Source organism: Adelges cooleyi, unplaced genomic scaffold (genome assembly GCF_023614345.1).
Source record: "Adelges cooleyi isolate 19-005CV unplaced genomic scaffold, UGA_ACOO_1.1 ACOO_flye_CR_arks_rails_tigmint_CR_PRNA_247, whole genome shotgun sequence".
Lineage (NCBI taxonomy): Eukaryota > Metazoa > Arthropoda > Insecta > Hemiptera > Adelgidae > Adelges > Adelges cooleyi.
In genome coordinates, this window is record NW_026095912.1 from 11031065 (window position 1) to 11049872 (window position 18808).

The window sequence follows — 18808 nt, forward strand, 5'->3', positions numbered from 1 at the left end:
CTCGTTAGATTAATAAATTAGTATAGCCGAATGAAAATGATAGTTTAAAGTATCAATAAATTGCGAGGAAGGAGTTAAGTGTAAAATTATAAAAGTATGATGAAAATAAAGAGACTATTTCTTTGACTTTGTATTAATTCATAAGTAGATATTATATTACTTTGATCATAGTACAAAATGTTAATATATTTATTTTATTCATTTAAATTAAACTTACAACCTCAAGTACACAAATAATTTTTTGTTAGTATTAAAGGACCTGAAAGATATTGGTAATAATTGGTAATTAATTAATTAATTATAATAAATATAAATAATGATTACAATAATAATAATAAATAATAGTAATTCAATTATAAAAATAATAGTAAAAGTATAAACATTTTCGAAGACATCATTATAATATACTAAAAATAAAATAAAGAAAACAGTAAGTATTATTCATCTATTATGTAATTCAATTAACTATTAGATATTTTGATATAGGTACCAAGTCTAGGCCTTCTGGTTACGAGCATAGCTTCTGGCTACGCTCTTAATTATTACGAAGGTTTTCGAAATATTTAGGTCACATCGTATTTAATAAATACATAGTTTGGTAACAATAGACATTTACTCTTGGGAAATCTACCATGAAAGAAAACGCTAAGATTATTATGTATATAAATAAAAAATAATAATAAAATGTCAAAAAAAAAAAAATCAATAAACAATATAATAATAAAAATAAAAAAATTGTACACAAGTTTAATAAATTTATCCACAGCCAACACGTTCGTAACTCAAAATGCAGCTGAATTTCAAAATATTTTATAAAAAAAAAAATTCGTTTAAAACAAAAATAATAGTTTGTACAAATATTATTAATAATAATAATAATAAAAAATCTGTCAATCGATGATGTGTTACAAAAATAAAATGCCAATAAATTATGAACAGAAACTATTCCTTATTGTATGCGTTGTAGAAAATTCATTTGTTTACGACTCTGATTTCACGCCCATATAAGGCACATAGTCAATAGCCATAAGACAGGCAAAAAGTGTCATCACCATTTTCGGCTTTACTTCCGTTATATCTTCTGGTAAAGCATATACTCTCGCACCAGTTTTCCTGGCCATCGAAATGGCGTACTTGGCGTTTGCCAATTTATCCTAACAAAAACCAAACGATAATAATGAGTTGGGAACCATTTCCTTTAAGTTATCCCCCTTCTGTCCCCGTACAATATTAAGAAAAAAAACGTTACCTCTTGTTCACCGCCGTCTTTAACTACATCGTAGTTAATCGTGCCCGGCTTTATGGAGTCGATCAAGTCGATAACAATTCGACCGTCAGACAAACCTTGGTCTTGGAATCCTTTTAGCGTTGTTTGTTTGTTGGCACCTGACAACTTGTTATTGACCCACGTCACAATTTCTTTTTCGACAATCGGACTTCCAGTGTTAGCCAGTTGAGTAAGTACCGAAAGCGTGTATGCCCGCATCAGTTGCCAAATCAAAGCTAAAACCAAGTAACGATCAGAGTAAGTACATTATATTGTTTTTTGTAACTGTGATATAACTTATATTATAACGTCTATGAGTTGTTATTATATTCGCTTCAACCGATACTGAAAAAGTATTGTTTTAACAATGATTAGTTAAAATTGTTATTTTTGTATAGACATCCGATACCTTTTAAATTGCTGGACTGATGATTTCTTCATTTGGAAATTCAATGGATCAGAAATCGTACCTGAAAGCTACTTTATTGGGCCAGAAATTAAAAGAAATCACCTCTTCCCTACACAAGTTTACATATTTTTCGACTTGGATGAAGCTAGTTCCATAATTAGAATATTCTTTGGACATAATATTATAAATATTCGTTGGTAAACGAATATTCGATTTATTTTATTTCGATTTTTGAAGTTAGTTTTAGGATTTGAGGTCTAAGATTTAGACTCAAAGTAAATATAGAATGGGACTATAATATATATATATATATATATATATCTTAGACCTCAAATCCTAAAACTAACTTCAAAAATCGAAATAAAATAAGGAAAACCCCCCAAAAAGGGGGAAAGTCACACTTTGACTGTAGAAAATTCTAGATTGCTAAAAATGTGAGAGTGAATCAGATATCTGCAATAACGTGTAGATTAACAGCTATTTGAGAATAAACCATCACCATACACGAACGTCTTTATATTTGTATGTATAATTGTAAGAGAGAAAACATAGAACAATAAAAGTAAATAACTGTATAATTTCGTGTAAGCTGTATAAAACGATACTATAATGTATAATGATAATTTGTAATATTTATTTGAACAGTACGATAAACTCTAATTGTGTCAAATTAAAATTGACCTTTATTTTACTTTAAGACTTGTGTTGTGGTCTGTGTCACAAAAATGCATGGCTGATAAAAACACAATGATTGTGGTAACTACTGAACTGTTGCAGATTTAGAGCATAATATAATATACAATCTTATCTACACATTTCTCAGAATAAAAAAAACGCCTTTTATGTAATTATTAAGTGTGCTAAATAAATGCACTAAATTAACAAAAATCTATTTAAATATTATTATTTAAATATAGAACAAACCTGAGCATTATTTAAATAATGTTTATCTAAATAAAATCTCAAATAATAAAGCAATTTTATTTTTATTTGAACAAGTATTCAAATAATTATTATTTTAAATAAAAAATGACTTGAATAATAAATTTTCAAATAACTCATTATTTCCAAATAAGTTTTTGTTGTTATATATAAAATGCCAGGTTTGATATAGAAATAATTAACATTCACTTACCAAGTGTTAGTGTTGCGTTTCCGTCATTTAAGTCTTGCCCGGCAATACCCACCAATGAAAAACCTAATTGGCGACCCAATTCAACGGCATAATTGCAGTTTTCTAATTTTTCCATAAACATTCGTAGTTTTGAGAACTTCCTAAGAATTAAAAATTATATATTTATTAAATTTTTTAAAACTTATACTTGTTGGTATAAGGCTTAAGACTTTATGTTTTAAATAGTCTTCTCTCTAGCACTTACCTATGTACTTTGGACCAATTGACAATTCCCGGTTTAATGATGTCGTACAACTGGAATATGACAAGACCATCAGCTAAATCTGAGTACAACCAATTCACGTGCGGTGCTACACCCATTGAGTTCATCCAATTTCTATACGCTAAATTAAATAACAAACATTAGGTGATTCAGACAATATACTAATACTAATATTTTTAGCTGTATTATGATTTCCATACTTTTTTCTTCTCTTGTCTCCTCAATGTTTTCCAGCCCTTCAATTTCTCCTTCAGGTTTGTCCAAGCCAGGATGATTGTTAAACAAGTTGGCTACAAAAGCCAAATTCAACTTGTAAACGCCATTGACGACGTCCGAAGCAGTTACAAAACTACGACATCCCAACTTGGCCGCTTGTTGTAGCATAATTTCCGCTCTTTGGTTTACGTCGGGTTCCTATAAATAAAAATTTTAAATAATAACCTAACATGATTTTTAAAAATACATCATTAATCCTTATATAATTAATAGTATAATATATTACCATTAACGCAGTCATATCTACATCAGAGCCTTGTGGAGCTATTTGTTTCATAAGATAAGTGTAAATTTCCGAGTCGGTTATATCATTTTGGAAATTATGACATTGCCTGTGAAATAAAAAAATTATTAAAACCATAAGATTTAATTGCAACTAAAAATATGTAATACGGAGAGTGAAAAGGAACTCTTTGTCGTCAAAGTTAATTTTGAGAAAAATGCCAAAACATTCCTAAATTCCTATTTGTAACTTTAAAGTGCAATAACTTAGTCACTTTATAGCAAAAAAGACGAATCAGCCTTAAACAGGTCAAAAATCAATTAAGATTCAGAAAATAGCTCAAACTAAATTTTGAACAAGAGGTTGTTTTTAGCTTTCTGCATCACATATTATATAATAATAAAAAAAACCTAAATTATAAAAGCATACCTGGAAACGCCAGCACGATTCAAGTGATAATTCACCCATCGTAACAGTATTGCTTCGGGTGATAGCTTAATAAGTTCTTCAATTCTTTCGCCATCTTGTAATAACGTAGCAAGTCCAGGACAGTTTTCAAGGGTAATTTGATTAAACAACCCTATCTATAAGACAAATTTCATTTAAGCGTTTAATTTAAAACACATATGAAAATTTACTTACTCGAATGATTTGCCATAACAGACCAAGAACTAAATGTGGTTTTCCTTTGGCGAGATCATGTGCATCAATGTTGACGATATTACATCCGATAGCTTGACTGGATACTAAGGCCAAAGTCAAGTTTTCCAATTTTTTATACACCGTTAGATTGCTTTTTTTAGTTTCCTTGTTGATTGCTCGTTCATCAATTGTATCGGGACAGGAATGATTGATAATTTTACTGTAAACATAAATACGTTAGGTCAATATTAATTGTAAAATGTTTAATTTGTTTAAAAATACATCTGTGAAAATAATTTTGATTATTTTAAAAATAAAGTGTGTATGGAAACTAGTATTATAATATTAGTTATGTTATTGTAGATTTTATAAAAATAAAAAAAAATTATCAACTAACTATTAAAACAAAACAGTTCAAGCCATAGGCGCAATTTGGAGGGAGTTTGGGTGTGCCTAGCGCCCCAAGTTATGAAATTTATACTTTCAAAGCTGTGTGTGTTACCAACAAAAATAGTAAAGAGATGGAAATTTGTAATATACATATTCAGTGCTTAAGCACCCCCAATTGTTTAAGCAAAATTGTGCACCTGTTCAAACAGTTTGATAAGTTTTGATTAAATTAAAACTAAAATTATTCAAATTTTAAAGCTTTAAAATGATTTCTTAAATCTTAGATTTAAATAAATAAATTTTAACATTTTAACAAATACTGAAATATTTCAAAACTAATGGAAACCATTCCTACTTACATACACTAATAGTTTTTTGTTTTAATTTCTGATTTTTTAATATTTTCACACAATATATAAATATTAATTTTATTATAAAAAAAAAACTACACACCAAAGTAATATTCCGTCTTTGACTTTATCGTAGAGATTTTTGCCTTCACTTTCAATAGGAAGCAAGTGCTTTAAGTCAATGTCTTGTCTTAAATTGCTATTGATCCAATCGGAGAATGCAAGTTGTTCTTCTAAACGTACCGAATGTGTTGTTCCTTCACTTGAGGCGTCGGACATACCACCTAATGTTTCCAAGTTTTCTTTTTTCGACACAACTTGCTTAAATGAACTAGCAACTTCTCCAGCCTTAAGATCTGAACAAAGCTGTAATTAAAAAGAAAATGATAAGTATACTTTTAGTCGTCTGAGTAAATAATACAATTTCCAGCGACAACAAACCTTTTTAAATTCAGAAAACGAGAGTTTTCCTTTAGTTTGCTGATTTTTATTGCCATAATCTTCAATCATTTTTCGAACCTTCCATGCGGGTAGTTTAAAACCACAAAGTTCTAAAGCCTCTTGCAGTTCTGACAAATCTATTGATCCGTCATGATTTTTGTCAAACTACAAAACAAAATTAATAGGTTTTTTCAATTTTATTATACAAATAACATAAGTACACCTACAGATATTTGTCTATTGACTATTGGTATAATGAACTTAATAAAACCTTCCACAACATAAGAACATAACATACCAAGGCTTCACCAAAGGGGACATGGCTTATACTTTAGGTGAGTATATCAATGTTAAAACAAAAAATTAACATTTTTAATAAGAGGGCTAAACCTTTTTTTTGTATTTTATAAAAAAAATTGTTTACCTAAATAGTAGGTAATAACTTTTTTATAGAAGGAATTGGTATTTATTCATAAAATGTTTTTTTTATTATATTTTCATCATGAGCTGACTAAGCACTTTACTTTTTTTTTAGGAGAAATAATTGCACCCCTATTTCAGCAGGCATTCTATTAACCCAGATAGGTAAAAAAATGTTTTTCTCCGAGAGGAATGTAAACTTAAGTATTGTCTAGAGCGAGAATTGTGGCTTGGCCTGACCTCAAGAAATGTCTAAAAGATTTGAATTAATCATTTATTATTTATTTATAAATAGCAAGTAAAAAAAAAAGAATTTTTTAAATTAATCTTGTTGTTAGGTTAACTAAAAGAAAGTGTGAAAAAAAATCCAGCATACAATATAACAATAGCAAAATCAGTGTAAAATATGGCGTTGGAACAATTGAAATATTGATAAAATAATTTTATTATTAATATCAATTATTTCGTAAAATGGCCTAGCTGATTATTTTTTTTAATTGAAGGATAATGACTTGTTAGTTTGTATGTGTTACTACAAACATTTTTGATTAAAAATAAAATCAGATTTCTTTCATATAGTTTGTCATTTGATATCGAATAATTTCCATAACGTATCACCACGTTAAATAATTCAATGGATACAATTAATAATAATAATAATAATATGATCTCGTATCATCATTATTCATTATGAAAACCAAAAAGTATTTCATGGTTCAAACGCCGATCAGAATATCATTTGGTGTTTTCACTTGTTATCAACAGTTATAGTGTATGACGTATGTATATATAATTCATTATTATCTACAATGCGTGTTTTTATCACTTCCGAATAACAACGATATCCTTTAGAAAATGATAGAAAAGTGAATTGTGTAGCGTTTCAAAAGTTCATCACTCTTCATTGCCTTATTCAGTCATCAAGTAAAATAATAAAAAAATAATATAAACAAGAAATGAGCCAAATCGTTTACCGCATCAGTTAACAATTCAGTAATGATATTAAGTTGTACACGGTAAAATGGTGTTCTGTCCATTGTAGACTATAATAACAATTTAACGGTGTAGGAACGGGTTTTGTTATTTTTTATTTTAGGTAAACAACGCGATAATGTCCAATAATAATTCTGCAGTGGCCGTCAAAACACGATATTATTATGTAGTTTAATTATTATTATAATACATTTTTTTTGACGCACCGATTATCATCGATTTATCATTTGAACATATCGGGACGGCTCGCCTGTATATTATAATATATATATATATATATATATATTAATAATAATTCTATTGCCGAAATCCACCTACACAGGCAGGCAGACAGGTACAGCACGGGAGACGGAATAAATCAAGATTACCTACGTCGCATTGTTTAGTTAAATAAACAAATTTATACATATATATAAAGGTAAGAAAAATAAGAAGGAAAAAAACGTTACCTTGGAAAAGTGTTCCTTGAGCTCTTCGTCGGCGGTGAGACTCACGTTGCCATTCAACGCGTTTATGTAGTTTGAGACCTTAGACATATTGCAACAATATTCGTACAATATCAATATTGAGACGATAACGTTTTGCAGATTTTTGTGATCAGAGATTGTGTAGCGGACGTTTGTGTTTATGGCACTTTCGATGTTATGGTTTTATTCGAAAAAACTCCAAAAAATATGCTGTTTCCAAGTACGGCAAAAATAATAATGTAATCGTAAGCACTTCAATGTACGGGTAAGTTACAATATAAAATATATTATGTATTGGTTAGGTACTGAGCACTGTTAGTGATAATAAAAAAGTACGCCTATGGTGTGTGTGTGTAATGTAAATAAAAAAAAATACTATTATACTGTTGTTGCTTAAGCAATAATGTTGCGTTTAGAAAGGCGCGCCTCGCACGCGCAACGTAGCAATGTCGCGAGCTGTTGTGTGAACGTGTACTGATGCGGTTGCGGTAGCTCACGGCGGTGGCTGATGGTTCTACTGGCCGTGTCAACTGCCAGTGTGCGGCAAGATGTGTACAACTCACACGCGGCGCGAGACGGGGGGTAAAGGAATCGGTGTGGGCATATTATGACTCATCGCGCGGCGGTGCGCTGGCTGATTCACGGTAAACGTTTGATCATCGGTTTATACACACAGTAGGTATACCGTATGTATTATTATATATATTATGTATACATATATACACCGTGTAACATATACTAAAGTATACGATCAGGCCTCCTCGGTGGCATATTATAATACATACACACACAGGCCACAGCACGCTGTAAAAATAGTGATGCATACGGTGGTGACGACGACGGACTCCTATCGTACATACAGTCACGCAAATAGACCCTCCCAACAAGGGCGCCCACAGCGAGGGGCAAGAGGGAGAACTTCCCTCCTAGCTTCTCTGCAAGTTAAAAAATGTAGATCCAATATTCCAAATTTCTAAAATCCATTACAAAGTCATAGGTGGTTCCCTCCTAAATTTCCATCTGCTCTAGCCCCTCCCTCCCCCAAAAAAAAAAATTTCTTAAAGGCCCCCTAGAAAAAATTCAAGAATCTAGTATTATTTTTATTTAACCCTATTTTTGGGAACACATTTTCTCCAGCATGCCTTGTTATTTTTTAAATCGCTTACCAAGTTGTAAAAAAACATTGTTTTGTACTTTTGAATGATTTTATTAAATACATTTCAAATAGAGAAACTCCACTTAAAAAAAAAAAACTCGATTTTTTAAATAATAGGTGCGCAAGAGAAAATTCGAGCCCGTATTCGGATTCAACAAATAAGTCCAAAATATTATAAAATTTAATTGCCTGAAGTATTATTATTCCATTAGCGAGATAAGTAATTTTAAAAACTTAGTCCCTCTAAAAAATGTCTCTTTAAATTGTTTTTTAGCTAGAATTAGCTAATGAGAGGTGGCAAATAGGCTTATGAGCCAAAAAAAAGGTCATCGAGTCATAATGTCCTGTATTTGTATTTATTAAAAACTAAACACCATATTATGGCTATATTCATAGTATTAGTTATTATATACGTAATATGCTTTTGATTCTAACCACGTAGTTCAAACTTAAATCAGGTAAGGTAACTCTATAGCAAATTGCCAGTGGTGAAATTATTATGAGATGACTTGAATGATGTCGAAATAAGCATTGTGGCGTTAACCGATCATATCGGTTCGCGCAATGATAATTTAAAAAAACCCATTTAAACGATCGATTTATCTTTTAATTATTTATAAGTATAAGAACTAAGAAGAATGAGTTGTATTCATGGAATTTTTTAACATAACGTTTACCCTATTTTTTATTTTTTTTTTATGTTCAATAGAAGAATGTGTAATTATTAGAGCTGAGACCTTGAATCGAATTTTTCTATTATTCAAATTATTCGAATAATCGAATAATACTATTCGTATGAAAATAATTCGAGTACTCGAATAATTCGAATAGTAATCAAATAATTCGAATATTCGAATTTTCGCATGAAAAAACTAAAAAGAACTTCTAAGAGGTTTTTTAGTTATGTTTTTTTACACGGAAAAAAGTAATTTGGTTATAGTAAATGTTTGGAAATATTCTTGTTTGATCTACTATAATATGGCTGCGCCTACTACATCATTTTAGTTAGAAATACCAAACTGTAATTATATATCTATATAAATTGTTAAAATCTTATTTGTTGTAATAAGTAATAATATTTATTTTGTCAAAAGAATAATTCGTTATAATTATATTTATTTTGTTGAAAAATTATTAAAAATAGATGAAGGACACCTTAGTAGTCTCTTAATTATTTTTTTTAATCTAATTAATCCAGCAAAGAAAATGATAAAATATTCGAATATTCGTTATTCGAATAGTCCCACCACTAGTAATTACTAATTGATCACCTAAATTTACTGTTATGGCTGGTGTATGAAGTCAGGAAATATATGAAGAATACATAAAATACTAAATATTAATTCGACGTGAAGCTAAGACAGTACCTATTGATTTGGCAATGATGTATTTATAATAGAAAATTGTTAAAAAATTTAACCTCAAAATAAAAAACTTCTTATAATACTTCTACACAAATTTTAATAAATAGAAATATTTAATGAAAACTGCGATCACTTTATTATATACTTTTATTTATTTTTCAAGACAGTAATTTGCAGGTGTTGTAAATTATAACAGGTGTTGTTTAATAACATTATATTATAAAATAACCCTCTTACGGCATTAAATTAAAAAAAAATGCAGTTTTTAAGTAAAATGACATTGTCTTATAGTTTATGAATATAATATATTATTAAATTTCCAAAAGAGCGTATTGTAACTTATATGCATTAAGCTGTTTGTTTTAACGTAAGTGACCCACTTCCTAAAATAAGGAAAAATGATATTTAAACTTCATGATTTTTCAAATATCTTAAGATCAGGCCTGCCTTTTTTATATTATAATATTTTTGATGTATTTATTTCTCAAGAGCACATATCATCCGTGAAGTTAACCGCACATTTTAATTTTTTTCTGCACAATTAGTGTTCAAAATCCTACTGCATCTGTACCAACCCTTTTGATCAACGGTACCTATAATTTAACCTAAATTTAATAATAACATCAACATTTTTAGGGAAAAAATATTTTAACTTTTTGGGTGATATCTATCAATACTTCATACTCTGATCAATTTTTTAATGCTATAACAGTATATATCCAGCCTATGTAGAAAACGCTGATTAAAAATAAGACAGGATGACAGTTTCAAGTGTTTTTATCAAACAGAAGAAAGCGAGGTCTGCAGCCTGAAAGGATTAAATGCAGGTTAAAATAAGACCTACTGTGCAAAATATGTCAATGAATCGTTCTCTTACAAGTTAAATGAAGAAAAATAAAACAACATAAATATTGGCGTATGAACTAATATTATTTGATTTTATCGTATTAATACCTTTAAACTCTTTTTTACTATAAACATTCTTCAGACCTCGCCCTCCTATCTTTTTTGACGCCAATATTATTGGATTGCCGACTTGGTATAGATTTTTATAAACGATAAGTATTTTCGAATGGTGTTCCATCCAAACTGTTGCTTTGGTCTTTTGCCGGGTCGAGACGAAAAACATTTCCAAACGCAGGGGCCAGGGGGTCAGACATACTTCTCGGCTTGGAGACCCCCCACCGTCCTAGTCGCTCACTCGGTGGGTACGATGATGATAATAACAATAACATGTGTATACCATAGGTCTCAGACAACCACCTCCGCACAGCCGTCGCAATGCTATATAGAGCGATCGGCTTTAACGTTGACCGACCACGGGAGTTAATTTAATTTTGGACACAAAAAAAATGTTTTCATTTTTTTTACAAGGGGAGAGCCTGAGAACACTAATCCACATTCCAACGCCTGGTTCAAGACCCTCGTGAAATAAGTATCCGGTCTGTATTACTGTGTGCTTACCTAACGTATATTTGTGTACACTAGTCACTACATATACTTGAGATAATATATTAGGTATCAAATTGAAATAAACCTAATTGTTTTTCCTAAAACTAAAGGTCTCCCATGACTTAATCTAATAATTATAAATACTAAAAACAAACCGCTGACGATGGGCTGATTGTAGCTGTAACACCGTTAACTTTGGTATGATTAAAAAAACACTGGCATTAAAAAGTAATTAGACTTATTCGTAACGTTTTTTTACCAGCAATTTTGGAATGAAGACAGTTAATTGTTGAAAAAGGTTGGCTAAAAAATAATAGGTTGTGTGTACAGTTACCTAATATAACAGCATCGGTACCCGAGGGATTGATCATTAGAGTTATAGATAGACGTTATACGAAGAGAGGAAAGAGAAACAATACTATATGTAGATGATATTACTATATTAGTCATCATCACCTTGAAAACTGACCGCCGACCGGTATCAGGTTATGTTATATAGGTACTTTTTAGGTTATGCAGTTTGAAAGTTAGGCCTATTGACAAAATATACCTACATTGAGTGATTATAACATTGAAGTGCTAAAATTAATTTGCAAGAATTACCTATTTATTATATTAACTCAGTCCATTAAATAATATATTCAGCGCATTTACATCATTTTAAAACTATTGTTTGTTGCCTATTTTTATATTTAATAACTAATAAAATCACTATACTCAGTACTGTTGAACAAATAATCAACTGTACTAGTTCCTTGAATAGGTATAATAATATACAAGTACATATAAATATAGATTATATAGTATTGCTATATTTCAAGAACATATAGTATTACTTAAGTAATAAGGTTTTTTTTTCTTTTAGTAATAAGGTAACGGGAAAGAATAGATTTATATTTATATTACAATAATACACATATACATATGTAATATGTATACAACTATACTTAGTTGTATTGAAAAGTTTAAAGATGATGAAATAAAAATTATTCTCTACATTTGATGGGTAGTTTTTACTTTTTATATTATATTAACAAATTTCTCATTCACACATCTACTTAAGAAGTCCAACGCAGCGCCTCTAATTATGTTATCAATAATTATAATGATTATACAATTATTATTTTATAACTAAATTACAATAGCCAATCGTTGAAATAAAATTTTATGGCTTACATAATAATTGTTTTTCGATAAAAGCGATAAAGACTCGAGTGTATTAAAAATTGCTTAGTTAGTTAAAACGTCGTATTTTTAAGCGGAATAATAAATAATTGTTTAAAATAATATAAAACAATTTATGTTTCCCGCAGCAATTTAAACATAGACAGTATAAAATGACAAATTGACAATATCAATTGAACTCATTAAACTAGTTATAAAAAAACGACAAGTGTAGATTTTTATTTCTTTGATTAGGTATGTATACATAAATATGTTTTTACAAGTGTTTGTGTCCAATAATTGCTGATAGATACCGTGTTATGCGCTATAGCTGAGTCGGTAGTCTACAATTAAAAACTATCCGCTATTGAAAAAAAAAAATGTATAAAATTAAAAGATGACGATGTATACAAAAAATGAATACCATAGAATTATTAAAAAAAGTGTAAACCCTATACAATCGTACTTAACATAATAATGTTCAATATTTCTAGTTTTTTTAGATTGTTAAAACACAGTTATTTTAACAATCAGTGTGATTTTCAAGACAATTTTCTAATAGGGAATTACGCGATACGATCAACAAACTATATACGAAATTGCGTATGCCACGAAAATACCTTCCTTCGCCCTATAGTGAGCCCGCGCAAATATGCTATCCATATAAATTATATTGTACAACAATATTCAATGCTAAATAATCTCTTCTCGTTTAACCCTAATTGCAATGATTATGAACCGTCCTTTTTAGTTGATATGTAATGCATATCGACAAAATTACAGGCGTATTTTCAATCCTACACGTTGAATAGCAATAATAATTTGTGGTTCGGTTAACGTCAAAACGATCACCCTGTATGCACCCGCTGTGTACACGAATAATAATGCTGGTAAGTAAACGGGTTTTGCTTTCAAAATCCGAAAGTCGTCTGACGACAACCAGACGGTTTGGTACGTCCTTAATACAATTTTGTATTCTGTATACAATTATTACAGCCAACACCGCTTGTATAGTAAACGGTGGTACACTGTAGGACTGGATGCGAAATTAAAAAGAGTGAATTTTCCTTCCTATTCGCTAAACGTTTGTAATTATTCGACATATGCCTACTCGAAACGCCAAGCGTTATTTTTTTTTTTGTCGTTTAAGGTACTTATATTAAATTGTTGAGCATGATTATTGATTATAATTTATAGCTATAATAACGTATAAAAACTGTCTATGCCGACATACCGTAATGATTGGACTACAGGAAATCGAAAACATTTTTGGAGGTATTGGTCAACAAGTGTCATGCCTCTAAGCGACGACCGACTTGGCAAGCTAATAAAAATATACATTTAATTAAAAAAAAAATCGAAAATGCGGTTTACCTTTTTCAGACTATAATGACGCATATTTCATCCTTATTAATTATCAGAATATAAAGTTACCTACGTTGCTGAATAATAGAAAAAGAAATGGAGAGAGCTTGAATAATCAGTGCTGTAAACAAAATTCCCGTCATAACTTATAGGCGAAACTAAATGGTACCAGGAATTATTAATTTAAAGTTGGCACAAGAACAAGAATGCTAAATATTACAATTTCTCTATTATGGGCTTTTTTTTTGTATTATGTGAAAAACATAATCAATTTGTTTGGTATTTTTTTTTCACTGCCACAAAACGTTTTGTAGTGTAAACTACTAATAAATCGGGATTTAAAAATAAAATACACAACGTACATACCAATTTATTGAAGACATTTTAAGTTTTTTAAGTGATGTACACTTAGGGTATGACATTTTTTTCCTCTAAAATACAAATTTAATTTAATTTGGGGACTGTATCTTTTCCAGACTCTTGCCCTTCAAAATTATTAACCAATTTTCGCCTATGAAGTTTAAAGATGATTGATATTATACTGGTCAGGGTTAGTTATCACTTCCATATCTTAAATAATGTATGATCGGTCTAGCATAGTCGGTACTAAATTAGCAAAATGATTTGGCAGTAATTAATATCTAGATTATAGAAATATATTCGAGGTTTACTGTTTACACATTGTAGATAGTAGTAAACCTACCTAGTTGAAGTTTGAAACTTAAAATACTAAAACACATTTAAGGGGTTATTTCACTTGATGATAATATAATGTGACTTAATCGAATCAACCGCAAGAGTCAAAACGTTAATAACTCATTGATTATTGATTATATAGCAAATGAAAAAAGCAAAACAAATACTTTTAACTCACAAACAAGAAAATCTAAACAACAGCAGAAGTATGTAGTGTTAAAATAAATAAACAAGCTGTAGCCGGTATTTCTAATTTATTGCTGGCAAGGTAGTATTTACCATTTTCGGAGTAGATACATCTAACTTTATAGGTAATAAAATTAGTCAGTATTCAGCAGAGTTTACATATTTTATCGTATTCGGTTTAGAATGCCTACACATTAAAAACAAGTACCTCGTTATTGATATAACATAATAGCTAATATACATATGGACATCACAGTTCAAAACAGCAACAACAGCTCAATATTGAAGAACAAAAATAAACCATCGACTTTAAATATTTCCAATATAAATATAAAATAGTGTAGGGTTAATCTTAACCATGCATGATTTATATTTTTTTTCTTGGATAATTCTTAACTCGGGGAAGGGAACATGATTTGAATTAGTCCCTATAGTATTTAATTTAAAAAAAAACAATTGTACTTTGCAGTGTAAGGTTAATGACTTGTAAATGACTACATTTTAAACGACTTTTGTGGTGTCTACACACGTTCGATGACTAGGGCGAGTAACTCGAAACTAAGCCATGTGGGACTTGGAGTCTTAACACGTGCGTTCCGGATGACTAATATATAATATTATGCACATCGATCGGCCGGCAGTCTACCGTGTTTATAATAATAAGTATAAATATATATTTATTATATATTTTGAATAAATGTATAATGAGTCATTGCAAAAAGCCGGTGTCGATTCAACAACACTAAATGTGTTATAACTTACAGCGTATAACCACCATATACTTCCAGATGGTGTAAAAAATACTGCTGTGTGTAATATATGCGTACGTTGAGTTGTGTTTAAAAAAAAAGTAATAAATAAATATCAATATTAATAATAATAATAAATATTCCTCGAGATCAGCATCCAGCTCCGGGTATATGCGTCATGACGAATATGTATGCATACGCACGCCCGACGATGATTACCAGCTACAGCCTGTGTTGTGGCTGAGACGAGGCAATGGCAAGCGGTTGGTAATTTGTTTTTTAGGCAAGGAAATATGAATGGAAACCGTAATAGTAAACCGAACCGATTAATACACGTTAATATAATAACATAATTTTAACCTAACGACATTTCCGGGAAAGGCGAATAGTCTTAAGGGGGTCATTGCGGTGATTCACGGTCATTAATTTCTTTTAGTTTCGGTAAAAAAACACTGTAAATTAATTAATTAGCACTCAAAAAGGTTTAACAACTGTCGTTTTTAGTTTTTTTTATCGTGAAAAAAAAATAAAAATCTCTCGAGTCATAAAATTCAAAGCTAAAGCGTAGGAATAATTATTATTGTTGCGATAAAGAATAACTTTAACGTGTCCCAAGAACTAGTATTAATTTGCACCTTGTGGTATGTATAATTACATTTTCTTCAACAATTGTGGGCTGTTAACTGTAAAAATTATATTAATTACTATATATCCTATACATGAAATATAACACATCAAACTCAAAAGGGTAAATTAATAATTGTTGTTGACAATAAAACGTATGATTTTTTTTATGGGAATTACCAATTTGTTTTCAATTTAATTATTTCAAAACACTGACGCAGAAAGCATTTTTTTACATTTGGATGGAATATAATACAATAATTAGGTATAACTAGATTTTTTTTTTCTAACCATCGTCATGAATTAGAAATCATAAAAGACAGATTTTAGATCAGTTTTATCATTTAAACCAGAACTCGTTAAATAATTATAATTGCTCATTTAAAATCCATCCCAATCCGACAGATCAGGGTCAAGGTAAATGTAATTGTGATATTACGTTTCATTGATGTTGATATTATTTTTTATTTAAAAAAAATAACTCAAATTAGGAAGCAGTTTTTTCGTTAATGCGTTTTACAGACATGTTATGTGCAAGTATTACAATTCACACATTTTTTAACGCATGCGTAAGAAATTATAGTAATATGCTTGGAGGTCGTTAGTGGCATTAAATTCATTGTGAGTGATTTTGATTTGCTATACTTAAAAAAAAAACTGTTGTTAACGTAATACTTGTTGGTAATACAAATACAAGAACTAGGGTTTCAATATATTTTAATATAATTTTATAGCTAATTATTATTTTATAAACATTTTTTTTTACCGACCTAGTAAAAAAAACTTGAAATAAATTTCTCAAACATTTTATAAGTAGGAATTTTAAGATGAAAATTGATTTTAATGGCAGAAATGTAACATATAATTACCAAATGGTAGGTACCTATAAAATGTCGAGTTACTATTACTAATGTAATTTTCTCAGCGGTACCGACTTGATAAGTCGTTGTAACAAATATATGATACTAATGAGTAATATATAGTATAAGTATAAAGTACTACTTACTTTTCTCCTTTAAAATCGAGAAAAACACTCAAATCAATTACCTGTATTATATTACGACGCACCATATTTTTTTTAAAAAATACTTAGTCGAAATAGTTCAAAATTTGTATGGAATATTTATTTAATAAAGTACTATCTATAAACGTGGACTAACCAAAAAAATAACGTAAGCTTTTTTTCTAGGAGGTTTGAACATTTGTTTTTTATTTATCTTTTTCGAATGAATAGTTTTAGGACTTAATGTCTGAAAATGAGACCTAAGGTAGACATAAAGTGGGAAAATTACATGTTATATTCAATTTATTTAAAAATCTGTTGTCAGAATATTTTTTATGGTAAACCAAAAAAAGGGAAAAATTACACTTTAACCGTTGTACATTTTTTAACTATGGTGCTATATTTGATTGATTCTACAGTCAACAGGAATTTTAAATGTTTTTTATTTTGTTGTTAATTACGATAGACGGGTAACAATAGCAACAAACAATCATGGACAGACGATCAATCCTATAATCGTATCCTCCCTAATACTCAAAATATAGAGTTTTAACTTTTAACTACATTATAGCTTTTACAATGCTTTTTTTTATCGTGTTTTGTATTTATACCATCTACAAACTCACACCGAAGCATTTGCGTTAAATGTTAATAATTGTTTTGGAAGCTTTATTTTGGTACGATTAGCTTCTCTCATGTTGTCAAATAGTTAACCAAAATTTCGATGAGGGGTGGAGAAGGGTGGTGGTTGTTACAACCAATTTAATAAGGCAGCTCCAATATTCCCATCCCCCAAAAAAACCCCAGTAATAATATCACACAAGTTTACAGTAGTTATTGTTTGTTTGTCATTAATAGTTGGCACAATTTACAATAATTCTATACCTAATGAATTGGCGAAATCATATTCTATATAACAGCTGTTCATTAATTTCAAGATTAGATAGCAAATAATACCTAGATTACATAGAACATACTGCATAGGAAACAAAAAGATACTATGGTCATGTCTATAAAATATATTGTAATTTGTAAGAACTAATACAATCGAGTATACTCAATACTTATAATTGGCGATATAAGCTCAAGGATCCAGAATGTTTTTTTAAAATTGTATTAATGTTAATTAGGGTAATAAAAAGTACAAACATTTATTAAAATCTATAATGATTAAATGTTATTTTGTATTTCATTTATTTTTTATAAATCATTATACAGAGTGACCCACAAATATTCTACAAATGAAATAACTTTTGTTCTAGTGAATATGTTTAAGATTTTTTTAAAAAAAATAATTTATACTCATTTGTGCTATAAACATCACGTTTTTTATTCCACATAACTGTTTTACTTTTTTAAATAATTTTTTTTTAAATTTAAGATAGCCATTAAGTAATAATGGGCTAAGTAATATGTGACAATTCGCTATCCATCCCTAAAGACAAAGTCTTTCGACTTTCGACAATTAAATAACATAGAGGCTCAAGTTTTATCTTTTTGAAACGCGACTTTTGTTTGTATCTGTATGATTTTTTATATTTGTATTCATTATCGAGTTATTATAATTATTAAAACGAGCACATTGTAGATTTCCTCATTTGGCTTAGAAATTTAAAACTTTTAAATAAATTAAAAAAAAAAACTACAGCCTATACCATAGATACGTCCGTATTATTTAGAATCCACTTATAGGTATGATAAGTCACTCTTGGGTCTCATCCTCGGTATAATAATCACATAGCGAGAACACCTTTTATTTCTTTTACAAGTACCC

At 29.5% G+C, this 18808-nt stretch overlaps 1 protein-coding gene across 1 annotated transcript; it reads right to left on the reverse strand.

Moving 5' to 3' along the window:
- Positions 1-693: 693 nt before the first annotated feature.
- Positions 694-7796, reverse strand: LOC126836522 (plastin-3). Its single transcript, XM_050570020.1, has 11 exons — positions 7258-7796; positions 5396-5560; positions 5058-5320; positions 4215-4434; positions 4002-4156; positions 3576-3681; positions 3274-3487; positions 3056-3194; positions 2812-2951; positions 1250-1503; positions 694-1154 (listed from the first exon to the last, which is right to left on the reverse strand). Exons 1-11 carry the CDS (start codon positions 7342-7344, stop codon positions 981-983), a joined length of 1917 nt encoding a protein of 638 aa, XP_050425977.1. The 5' UTR covers positions 7345-7796; the 3' UTR covers positions 694-980.
- Positions 7797-18808: the final 11012 nt, after the last annotated feature.

What these genes read in the sequence shown, in the direction of transcription:
- LOC126836522 (XM_050570020.1), bottom strand. Translation starts at nt 7,344, where the DNA reads ATGTCTAAGGTCTCAAACTACATAAACGCGTTGAATGGCAACGTGAGT. An exon ending in TGTTATGGCAAATCATTCGA is followed by an intron (nt 4,157 to 4,214) that starts GTAAGTAAATTT and finishes TTTGTCTTATAG; the next exon opens with ATAGGGTTGTTTAATCAAAT. An exon ending in AATTGGTCCAAAGTACATAG is followed by an intron (nt 2,952 to 3,055) that starts GTAAGTGCTAGA and finishes TTTAATTCTTAG; the next exon opens with GAAGTTCTCAAAACTACGAA.